This window comes from Schistocerca americana, chromosome 11 (assembly GCF_021461395.2).
Source record: "Schistocerca americana isolate TAMUIC-IGC-003095 chromosome 11, iqSchAmer2.1, whole genome shotgun sequence".
Lineage (NCBI taxonomy): Eukaryota > Metazoa > Arthropoda > Insecta > Orthoptera > Acrididae > Schistocerca > Schistocerca americana.
In genome coordinates, this window is record NC_060129.1 from 147,983,964 (window position 1) to 147,996,866 (window position 12,903).

At 40.5% G+C, this 12,903-nt stretch overlaps 1 protein-coding gene across 1 annotated transcript in view; it reads left to right on the forward strand.

Moving 5' to 3' along the window:
- Positions 1 to 4,472, forward strand: part of LOC124553874 (something about silencing protein 10) — a 184,529-nt gene extending 180,057 nt beyond the window's left edge. The window contains exon 10 of the mRNA XM_047127877.1: positions 4,319 to 4,472. Within this exon, the coding sequence (XP_046983833.1) occupies positions 4,319 to 4,411 (93 nt within the window). The 3' untranslated portion in view covers positions 4,412 to 4,472. The remainder of the gene's footprint in view (positions 1 to 4,318) is intronic.
- Positions 4,473 to 12,903: the final 8,431 nt, after the last annotated feature.

Consider the following 12,903-nt stretch of genomic DNA (forward strand, 5'->3'; position numbering starts at 1 on the left):
TTAAAAAGGTTCTTATAATAATGAAATCTCTCGCATCTACAGTTACTGTTAACACTGAAAAATAAATTAGTACTTCAGCACGTAATGCATTGGAAGATGAGCTTCTCGCAGTGCAAATTACTGAATAAATGCTTATTAAAAATAATTAGCCACTGCGAGCATTTGAGGTGACAACTATTACAAAGAAATTCATTTTGTAATAATAATAACAAGTTTATTTTAGCAATAAATACGAATAACTTACATAAAATATGTGTAGCCGCTCAATGGCTGCCTTCCGTATAGCAAAACGAAACAGTGTGTGTATCACAAAATACGTCCTTCCTCCTTGGCCGTACAATCGCATCTCTTTTGATCCTTTTTTATTTTTATAGACATTAAATAAAGATGCTACTCTTTAATTATCGATACATATCAGTTGTTTCAAGAACATTAACTATATCTTTTACACTAATTATATTCATAAAATACTTAATTACGGTTTACAACCGATACTAATGTCAATATTTGTGTGACGTACTGTCACACTACCTGCACTGTAGTTCTATTGGTTGAGTTATTTCATTAGTGGGACTAGTCAAGTATAACTTGTCGTTCTTGTTGTGGTCTCCAGTCTGTAGACTGGTCTGATGCAACTCTCCACACTAACCTATCCTGTGCACCCCTTCCAATTTTTATGCCCACCCCATCACATACACACACTTACCTGCATTACCAAATTGACAATGCCTCGAGATGTGTCCTCTAAGCCGATCCCTCCTTGTAGTTAGGTTGTGCCACAGATTTCTTATCAGTCAGTACCTCTTCTTTAGCTGCAGCTGAGTTAGCCCCTCTTCTGACTGTGATCTGGCATGTATTCCTTTGACAGAACACTGTTCCCAGTAGTTGTAAGAAACCCGTCTACAAAAAGTCTAGTAGAAGTGATCCTCGAAACTTCCGTCCAGTATCCTTGACATCAATTTGTTCTAGAATCTTAGAACATATTTTGAGCTCAAACATAATGAGGTAACTTGAACAGAATGAGTTCCTCCATGCCAACCAGCACGCTTTCCAAAAACATCGATTGTGTGAAACCCAACTTGTACTTTTATCACATGATATACTGAAAATATTGGATCAAGGGAGCGAGGTAGATGGAGTATTTCTTAGTTTCCAAAAAACATTTGACTCAGTACCACCCCTATGCTTGTTGCCAAAAGTAAGATCGTATGGGATATTGAGTGATATTTGTGATTGGATTGAGGACTTCATGGTAGGCAGGATGCAGCATGTTATCTCGGATGGAGTGTCGTCGTCAGATGTAGAAGTAACTTCAGGTATGCCCCAGTGAAGTATGTTGGGACCCTTGCCATTCGTGTTGTACATTAATGACCTTGCAGGCAATATTCATAGCAACAGGAGGCTTTTCGCAGATGATGCAGTTATCCATTGTGAAGTACTGTCTGCAAGAAGCTGCATAAATCTTGATAAGATTTCGAAGTGTTGCAAAGATTGACAGCTTGCTTTAAATGTCCAGAAATGTAAAATTGTGCACTTCAAAAAAAAGTTCCATTACTATAAGTGAGTCACAGTTGGAATCAGCCAACTCATACAAATACCTGAATGAGAATTTCACTCTGCAGCAGAGTGTGCACTGATATGAAACTTCCTGGCAGATTAAAACTGTGTGCCCGACCAAGACTCGAACTCGGGACCTTTGCCTTTCGCGGGCAAGTGCTCTACCATCTGAGCTACCGAAGCACTACTCACGTCCGGTACTCACAGCTTTACTTCTGCCAGTATCTAGTTTCCTACCTTCCAAACTAAGTCATGTCTCCGCAATATCCTTTCTTTCAGGAGTGCTAGTTCTGCAAGGTTCGCAGGAGAGCTTCTGTAAAGTTTGGAAGGTAGGAGACGAGATACTGGCAGAGAGTAAAGCTGTGAGTACCGGACGTGAGTCGTGCTTTGGTAGCTCAGATGGTAGAGCACTTGCCCGCGAAAGGCAAAGGTTCCGAGTTCGAGTCTCGGTCGGGCACACAGTTTTAATCTGCCAGGAAGTTTCATACAAATATCTGTTTAAAACACTTTCTAAGGATGTGTAATGGGAATGATCACACAGTCTCAGTTGTGGGTAAAGCAGGTGGTAGTTTCAGTTTATTGGTTAAACACAAGGGAAGTGCAATCAGTCTACAAAAAAGATTGCTTACAAATCACTTGTGCGACCCATTCTAGAATATTGCTCAAGTGTGTAGGACCCGATCCAAATAGGACTGGCAGGGGATATTGAATGTATGCAGAGAAGAGCAGTAAGAATGGTCACAGGTTTGTTTGACCTGTGGGGGAGTGGTCAGCGATGCTGGAGATACTAAACTGGCAGACTCTATCCTGTCCTGAGAAAGTCCACTAACAAAGTTTCAAGAACCAGCTTAAAATGATGATTCTAGGAATGCACTACAACCCCCACCTATTGCTCACGTCGGTATCATAACAAGCTTACAATAATTAGAGCACACACGGAGGCATTCAAGCAATCATTCTTCCTGCGCTCCATACCTGATGGGAATGGGAAGAAACACTAATAACTGGTACAAGGCACATACGCTCTGCCATACACTTCATGGTGGTTTGCAGGGTATGGATGTAGATGTAGATGTAGATGTAGATGTGGCTATTCAGTCTGCCCAAGGGATTCTTCTGTAGCATCTCACTTCAAAAGCTTCTACACTCTTCTGTTTGAAGCGTTTACCATTCATGTTTCAGTTCTGAACAAGGATACGTAACAGACAAATACCTTCAGAAAAGACTTGCCAAGACTTAAATTTACATAAGACGTTAACAAACCCTCTTTTCTGTTGCCAGTTTACATTTATACACGGTGATTCAGCTGGTCCTACAGACGTCATTTTATGCAATCCGTGCATGAGATTTTAATTTTGTCTCACTCGCTACACACATACTGTTAGCCTTTCAGAAAAAATGAATGGGAACTTTTTGCAGGAAATTTGATTTAGTTAAATTTCGTACTGTAATACAGTTTTTGAGGTATTCAGCAAAATGTACAAAAGTGACCTTTAAATGCACCTCCATCCTCACACTCTTCCCTCCTACCATTGTAAAAAAATTTTTGACTACACAAACTATTACCGATATTCAACTTTTTATGGTCTCTGTCAATCAGGCTATTAGGCCATCTGCATAGTCATCTGTTTCATTGAGATTATTAATTAAATGTGCCTGTGAAGTGTGATGAAAGAAAAATGACCTGTGTAAATGTTACAGTAAAAATAGTTACATTGACAATTTGATCCAAACTTAACCCTGACAAGCACAGCAGTTCCATAGTCAGGAGACCTGACAAATACAATGATGTAATAGTTTATTTTATGCTGTTAAAATTCACAAAATTGTTACCTAAAATTTACATAAACATTAATTTTACAATTTGTCAGTTCTCAAGATAAAGCGGTGGCATAATACTTTCAGTCGGTGAAGACCAAAGTAAGTCGAATGTGGGAAATAATTTGTGCAGTTGCAAGTTTTTGTACAGTGGTTGGAGAGAGCGCAATGAATGACGACTAGAAATCCTGACAAATGGGAGCTGAGTGTAGCAGTGGAGATGCATTTGAAAGTCACTTTCATATTTTTTCTTGAATAATTTGAGAACTGAAGCCCCTAGAAGAAATGCCTTTCAGTACAAAATGTAACTACATAAAATTTCCTCCAAAAAGGTCCTGTCGATTTCTTCCTGTAGGACTAACAGAATGTGTGTAGTGAGTGAGAAAATATGAAAATCACAACACATGATTTTTGGAGGCCAGCTGTAACATTGTGCATTGCAGAAAACGACAGTGGTAGGGGCTGTTGAATCAACCTGTCCACACTTAACTTGGGGATCCATAATTTATTTTGCTGCCCAGATAGCAAAACTATTCTACCACTTTTATTTAGTTTCTCATTCTGTAGTCCAGATTCACATGACTTGATTTGAATAGACTCCATTACCCATGTTTTACTGTTACTGGTGTTCACGTTGTAACCTCTTCTCAACATTGTACCCATTTCATTCAGTTGCTTTTCCATGCCCTTGGCCATCTGTGAAGGAATTGCAGTGTTGTCAGAAAACCTCAAAGTTTTTATTTCTTCACCCTGAACTTTTAATTCATTTGTCAGATTTCTCCCCACTGGCTGGCTTGCCCATTATACAGATTGAATAATTTCATAGATAGGCCACAACCCTGCCTCACTCCCTTCCCAAGTAGTGCCAGTCAGTCACGTCCTTTGACTGTCATTACTTTCAACTGTGTAGTGATTTACGGTGCATAATATGTCTCAATTTCAGGTTCGCGAGCCGAGGAAGGAAGTGAAGAAATACGGCGGAGAAGTCTCGGGAATCAAGATAGGTGTGACCAAGAGCATCAAGCTGAAAGTGTGATCTGTGTTTGTATGCTGCTCTGTGACTGTATTATAAGAGCAATAAAATGTGTTGGAACTCACCTGACCTTTTGTGCCTATACGCTGTTCGCTTTTAGTTTTATTACTTCACGTGCTGTGTGAAAATAAACAATAGTTCATTTCGTTCTGCCATAGGTTGATTTGAATTCAATTACACTAGTTAACAAATTTAAACTTTTTTTCTGCATCTGGTTTGTAAATGAGTGGATTTACCTAATTTTGGGGTGCTGAATACATTGGTAAAATCAGTTTTTCTGTATGACGACACATTTCCTAGATACACAGCAGAATAGTGGTAATAGCAAAAATTGACACAATTAATTCAAACAAAAAATACACATTCAGAATGTTTGAAATCAATACTATTTTGTGTGTGTATATGGGCATGATGCCAATAAAGGTCCAGATTAGTTCAGAAGATATTTTCACCTTTAATCGCCTTTGTTTTTTGAAAAATGCAATGACAGAGCTCTTCTTTAGTTTTCTGTTTCATCACCCTCCCTAACAAGACCCCAGCAGTAGTCACCCATCATCGAAGGGTTCCAATGGCCTCGGTAATGGTGTTACATGGTAAGAATGTCTTGGTGAAAGCGTTCACCATGCTCATTGCTTATGGCTCCCAAATTTTCCAGGAAGAAATCAAGGTGAGAATGTAAAAAGTGAATTTTGAGTGATATTCTACACCCCATGTTCTTGTAGTTGTCCAACAGATCATTCACAATGGTAACATAGTTTTTGTCTTTTCTGTTACCCAAAAAGCCCTTCACAATTGCTTTAAAAGAAGACCAAGCAGTTAATGGGATATCTGTGAGTTTGGTATCAAAGGTTGGATCTTTCAGCAATTTTCTTATTTGTGGTCCAACAAATATACCTCTTTTAGCTTTGCCTCACTTAATTTGAGAAACTTTTCTTTTAAGTGATTGAAGGCCTCACCTTCTTTATCCACAGCTTTTACAAAGTTCTTGATAAGGCCCAACTTGATATGAAGGGGAGGCAAAATGATTTTATTGGGCTCAACCAATGGAGTATTGTTCACATTTACGTTTCCAGGAACATATAACTTCCTTACGGACCATTCCTTGACTGTATAGTGGTTCTTGGTGTCACGGTTGTCCCCAAGACACGAAAAGCAGCAGTATTTCGTGAATCCAGCCTGTAAACCTGTAAGGAGTGCAACAACTTTTAAATCACAAGAAAGCTGCCATTCATGATCCTTATATTTGATTGCCTCTATCAACAAAGCCATGGTTTCATAAGTTTCTTTCATGTCTAGTGCATAAGCGAAAGGTAACAATGGAAATGCATTGCCATTATGCACTAGTTCTGCTTTCAAGCTGGTTTTACTGGAGTCAGTAAATAGTCATCACTCCTGTGGATTACGTTGTACACCTAGCTGCGTCATCAGATCATTGACATATCTACATACACACACTGAATTCTGCACTAACTAAACTTTTTCTACTTGATAGGGCTCCATGAAGAAGAGTGACTGTATTGCAGTGAAATGTAGAGGAAACTTTTTTAAGGACATGTAGAAGATAAATAACAAATGAACTATTGAAAGGAACACATTTTAATTTCCTTACGAGAGGGGTAACATTCGTTAGTTGGGTACCAGTTTTACATTCCAGGTTACAGACGTTGCTCAGTGTGACGACCATCTGCATCCGTGACGGCCTGAAACCGCTCTAGAGATACCATTTGCCAGTTGTTCACACGCACACTTGTGTGGTAGCTCTCAACCTGGGGGTTAGCCGGTTCGAATCCTGATGACGGTAAGAATTTTCACTGCCAGTATTTGGTCAGCAAGGGGAGGAGAGGTGGTTGTGTTCCTGATCACCAGACTTTTGCCAATGTCCTAGCTTAAAGCCATACCTCTCCGGCACTGTTTCGTGAAGTGAGGGCATGTGACACTGTTGATGGTGATGTGTCAGTTGGATGGGGATGTTAAGCTTGGTGTCCCCTTAGAGTTGTTTGTGGGGAATAGGCTCTGTGCTGGCACCAGGTTTTACCCCGTCCCTTCTCTTGTCATCATCTTCATCGTCATCCAACATGTACTCATACGCTACGACGCACACACACACAAAATACATGTAGTATTACAAAAAGCTGTAATGGGGCATGTTGCAAATAAACAAACAAAAAACAATTGTTCACAGCAGTTTTTGAATGGTGGACCCAGGAATGTTTACCTGTCGTGACACAGCTCGTTCGCATTGCATCCAGTGTTCTACGCTGGGGTAGCAGTAACTTCTTCAGTAATTTGTGGTGCAGCTGGCAGTCAAACTCTTCCAGGAGCAGTTCCCAAATCACCAGTAAAATCAAATTTCCAAATTGTGTTCTTCAACCCAGGTGCAGAAAGAGGACCTCTCCGTAAGTGTCAGTACCCGTGAAGAATGGCAGCACTATTGCTGTCGTTTTGATAAAAAAGCTTTACGAGTAAAGCCCCGTTGAGGCTCATGTTGACTGTCAGTAACTGTGATGCACACTGTGGAGTGATTATTAGTGGCTCATGACTGCTGTATTTAGCTATTGTGCTGATGTTTTGACTGCTTGAGCAATGTCTGTTTTAGACCCATTACTCAGTGCAGCTACACCTAACGCCATAACACTCCCTTATTAGATTGCTGTATCTGTCAGTCTTGCAATTCTTGTGAGTCATTTCAGGGTCCAGCTGTGTTGTTCCCTGTTCTTCCCCGGCATCACACTTCTTTCTTCCATGCAGATTTCTATAAGTGAAATGACTATAAAACAAAATACTGCTTCTCTACTAAAATAAAGTGTATAGTGGGTGCAAATAAATCTGTATATTGTCACAAACTTTCATAAAGGGTTATACGTTACTGGGGAAGTTACTATACCCAGAACCAAGTAATATTACTGTCTCAAAGTCTTCTCACTAGCATATCTGTCAATAGTATACAACAACAATTACTTATATACATCATATATTTCTTCCTTGGTGCCGGAGATCTTCCACTGTACCAGAGCTCCTTCATTCCTCCTTGCTCCAAGGAGATTACAAATGCTCTCCAGCATGTAGACTCCACACCTGTTGCGTAATACTTCCCAACGGCATGTGGCCCGACGTTTGCAGACTAATTGCGATCACGCACATCTTTGCTCTGAGCTCTATGTTTGACGTATGTGGTATACGCCCTTCCACGAATGGCACGGATCACTACAACTGATGATCGTATTTTAACCCTATGTCACTGTACCAGTCATCACACTAACACTATTAACAACGCAAATCCTGTAGTGCATAGTCTGAACATCATTTCTATAAAGTTTGGTGCTCGTACAGTAAATGGTACTCTGTCTGCACTGGCTCAAGTAGCTGAAGTTTAATTATAACCACTCTGTACATCTATTATAATTCAATGGGAGTCTTGTTCATACCATGTGGCAGTTAGGAATTCACATATAGTTGCATTAAGTTCCACTAGTTCCTAACGATTAATTTCTTTAGAAGTTCCTTGAAGGAATAAATAAACAAATACCGTGTGGATCACACGTTTTTGTTTACCATCTACTGGTTACAATCTGCGCTGCAGATAATCTTCAGGTGTGCCACTGCAAAGTGCAGTTTGTCAACCAACTCGAGCACTTTATTTTATGATTTTTAGTGGTGAGGGGGAGAATCAATGTGTGACGTCATCTCTAGTAACAGTTTCACACAGCCATATAGTAGTTTCGTGACACAACTGCCACAGACATGAAACCCTGTGTAAAGTGGGAAAGGGGTAACCCTTACTCAGGTTTTGTACCTATGACCAATAACACAACACACACATATATGTTTCTGTGACTACTGAGGTGGAAACACGCATGGCATGGTGAGCGCCCTAAAGTCAAATGGAGCATGTGTATGAATAATGCTGTATGGCACATTTTGCAGTTGTTGGGAAATTGACAAAAACTGTTAGTTACAGAGAATTTATACGATATAATAATGTAATAGCAGATATGTATTGTTTGTGTGTACAAACTGTGGAAAATACTAATTTGTGGTTTTTAAAATTGAGCTAAGCTTTTAAAATGGAATAATGCTGTATGGCAATGGATATACAGCGTTATTCTAGATCAGCCAGTGCTCTGCTGTAAATATAAGGTGTCTAGAATCCAAAAATAGTAAGTAAGAGATTTAAAACAAGATACTAAATAATATTTATTGTAAACTGAATTGCTTGATCTTAAAAAAATTTAGTTTAGGCTCACATCTAGTACATTATAGTCAGTTGTCACACTGCAGGTTTTCATAAAACTACCTGTATTTTGGTTCCATATATTTCGTCATGTCCAATAGATCCCTTTTCTCCTCCTTATGAACTTTCAGTGTCCCGTTATAGAGCAACCGAAATTCAGAAGGCAATGGACAGTTTTTTACTTGATGCTCACAACCATGCTTTACAATACAGTGTCTTTTCCATGGGCGAAGCACATTGTGGGTACGGCGCAGGCTTAAACTTCGAGGATCATCACTACACAGCTTCAACCAAAGTACATCGGTAATTTGCTTGATCTTAAAAAAATTTAGTTTAGGCTCACATCTAGTACATTATAGTCAGTTGTCACACTGCAGGTTTTCATAAAACTACCTGTATTTTGGTTCCATATATTTCGTCATGTCCAATAGATCCCTTTTCTCCTCCTTATGAACTTTCAGTGTCCCGTTATAGAGCAACCGAAATTCAGAAGGCAATGGACAGTTTTTTACTTGATGCTCACAACCATGCTTTACAATACAGTGTCTTTTCCATGGGCGAAGCACATTGTGGGTACGGCGCAGGCTTAAACTTCGAGGATCATCACTACACAGCTTCAACCAAAGTACATCGGTAATTTTCAAAGCAGGTGGCTTCTTCAAAAGCAACTCGATGGATCCTATGTCCTTGAAGTCTTCCATCATCATCTCATGAATGGTCAGTTTTGAAGGATTGACAAAGGCCTCAGCAATGACGTGCTTTCAATCTGAAAGAACCATAACTTTTGACACTTTCTTTCTTTTCTCGATGACTGCAAAATCCATGTCACATGGTAGGAAACATTGACCCGAACATAAAAACTGCTGATGTATTTCTGTAAAGTACTTGCAGCTGATCAGATAGAAATAAAGTGCTAAAACTCTCCAGTTGTTCTGCCCGGCGCAGCAGTCAGACCAAACAATCAGTTTTCGTTCCATACCTTCTTCAAGTGTATCATAATTGTGCGTCACAAATTTAAGCAGACAGGAAACTATTTCGGCTGAACCTCTCCTTGCGGTGGATTCATCCCACAAATTTACGGTGATGTTTCCAGTACCAATGCCATGAATTGTGAAATTATACGACGACAGCTGTCTCTGGTAGAATACCGTGGAATGAGTCAATGTAGGACAAAGTAAAACATGTTGTCGGTCAACACATATAACATGTATATTGTTATTCCTCTTAGCCATTTCCGTATCGTTTTTCGGGGCTTTGTATGCTTGGTCTGCCCTTGAATGATGCAACTTACTCTCAATTTCGAAATTGTGCAGTTCTATTTCATATGAAGCTGTAATCATTTTGTTAAACAACAAATCACACAGTCTGCAAGTATCTGATCTAGGTGTTCCGAAACGCAGATTAAAATCTGTTTGAAACACACTTTGATAGTATGACCTGCTTATTGACTTATCAGGAAACTTTTTGGTAAACAACTGATACATTCTACAGAGGTTAAGATCGGGGTGCAGACATTCTTTTGAGGATTTATTCCTGCTGTAATGGCACATCTGCTTTGGGAAACTCAATATGTGTTGCCGAATAAGAGCCCTACCGTCATTTGATATGCCATGTGGCCTATTGCAATGTTTTCCTCTGCTGTCTTTAGGAGTGGTTATTCCATCTTTTACTTCACGTTGCACAGTCTGCATTCGTCACTGGGTGATGGAGAATATGTCAAGCAATGTTTTTTGATGCACTTATTTTGAGTAAACTTTGTATTTGATAGTATCTTGCTTCCGTGAAGTATCATCTGTCTTACCTCTCTTGCGCCCGGCTGGCACGCCTATTTCCATGGATTTTATTAAGTATATGGACTGCTCATCGTATGTTAAGGCATGATATTCTTCGTGTGGTGTCACCGCCAGACACCACACTTGCTAGGTGGTAGCTTAAATCGGCCGCGGTCCATTTAGTACATGTCGGACCCGCGTGTCGCCACTGTGTGATCGCAGACCGAGCGCCACCACAAGGCAGGTCTCGAGATACGGAACAGCACTCGCCCAGTTGTACGACGACTTTGCTAGCGACTACACTGACGAAGCCTTTCTCTCATTAGCCAAGAGTCTCTTAGAATAGCCTTCAGCTAAGTCCATGGCTACGACCTAGCAAGGCGCCATTAACCGTATCTGAAGAGAGTCTTATTTGTATTATCAACAGCGATGTACCACAACATGGAATAAAGTTAAGTATTTGAGGAGCTGCATACTTTTCTTATTAGAATTCACTACTTATCCTGTTCCAGAATTCACGCCCGTCTGCGTTAGATAGCTTCCATTTCGGCCTCCTCTATCTACAAGGTGTTGGCACATTTACCAACACATCACTTCGTACAGCTTTAACTTCATTTCCAGGTTTATGTCCTTGCATCCATCTTTTGAGCACAGTTCTGCATTGCATACACGATCCTAAATCATGAAAACAGTCACTATTACAACCTAATATTCAACTAGATTATCAAATTTCACATTCTCTTTTAATATTATAGCATTACTCAGACTGAGTATTCTATTTTTTCGCCAATGATAACTACAGAACTGTAGTTAATTTCATTCACGTTACGTTCTTTTACTGTAATGTTTTCAGAACATACACATAACATGTCATTAGAGCCATGTACTCTACAGGGCACATCACCGCTTTACAGGACACATATGCTTCTCCAAAGACATACACCTTTTTACAAAACCCATACAGCATTATTCCACTCACCTGTGCTGGAGGCTGTTTCGCAGGAACTACCTTTCCTTTTCGTGATTTATGTTCCAGTCCAGCATCACAAGGCCTTTTACTCTTAATATCCTGCCAACTACCAATGTTAATTTTCCTTTTCTGTGCATTATTTGCACGTTTCAAACCACTTGCGGTAAGCGTCACCTTGCTGCACTCTGCCATTCTTGTAACATACAGCATTGTTCGTGCAGAGGCGCGAAAACTGTGTGCGTCTCGCCGCTGTTTAGTGCTGCCCTCGGACGGTGAACATGTCAATTATAACAGCAGGCGATGCAGACTGTTGTATACAGCATTATTCCACGCAATTCTACAAAATGTCAAAATGTGCCATACAGCGTTATTCATGCGAACGCTTAAAATATCTACATCTGCATGAATACTGTGCAGTGGTTGCCTGTGGATTCGTCGAACCACTTTCAGGTTATTTCTCAGCTGTTCCATTCTCGAACAGTGCATAATAAGTTCTTCCTATATAGATGGGAATCAACAAAATATTATGCCATTTGCAGGAGACAATTGGCGAATGAAAATTCTTGACACAATCTTGTGCAGTGAAAAAACTGCATTCTATTAACGATTACCATCCCAGCTTACATATAGTGTCTGTGACACACCCAACCCTGTTTTTTTAATGATCCAAAAATGACCTGCCCTTCTTTGAACTTTTTCAAAGTCCTCTGTCAATTCTATGTGGTAAGTATCCCATACTGTGCAATGGTATTCCAGAAGAGGATGGGCAAGTCCCATTAGTAGAATTGTTGCTTCTTCTAAGTGTTCTGCCAGTAAAACACAGTGTTTGGCTTGCACTCCCCACAACATTTTCTGTATGATGATTTTCATTCTGCAGCGGAGTGTGCGCTGATATGAAACTTCCTGGCAGATTAAAACTGTGTACTGGACCGACACTCGAACTCGGGACCTTTGCCTTTCGTGGGCAAGTGCTCTACCATCTGGGCTACCCAAGCACAACTCACGCCCTGTCCTCACAGCTTTACTTTTGCCAGTACCTCGTCTCCCAACTTCCAAACTTTACAAAAGCTCTCCTGCAAACCTTGCAGAACTAGCACTCCTGGAAGAAAGGATGTTGCGGAGGCATGGCTTAGCCACAACCTGGGGGATGTTTCCAGAATGAGATTTGCACTCTGCAGAGGAGTGTGCACCACAGTTTTAATCTGCCAGGAAGTTTCATATCAGCGTACACTCTGCTGCAGAGTGGAAATCGAAAATCTTATTCTGGAAACATCCCCCAGGCTGTGGCTAAGCCATGTCTCCGCAATATCCTTTCTTTCAGGAGTGCTAGTCCTGCAAGGTTTGCAGGAGAACTTCTGTAAAGTTTGGAAGGTAGGAGACGAGGTACTGGCAGAAGTAAAGCTGTGAGTACCGGGCGTGAGTCGTGCTTCGGTAGTTCAGATGGTAGAGCACTTGCCCGCGAAAGGCAAAGGTCCCGAATTCGACTCTCGGTCCGGCACACAGTTTTAATCTTCCTGGAAGT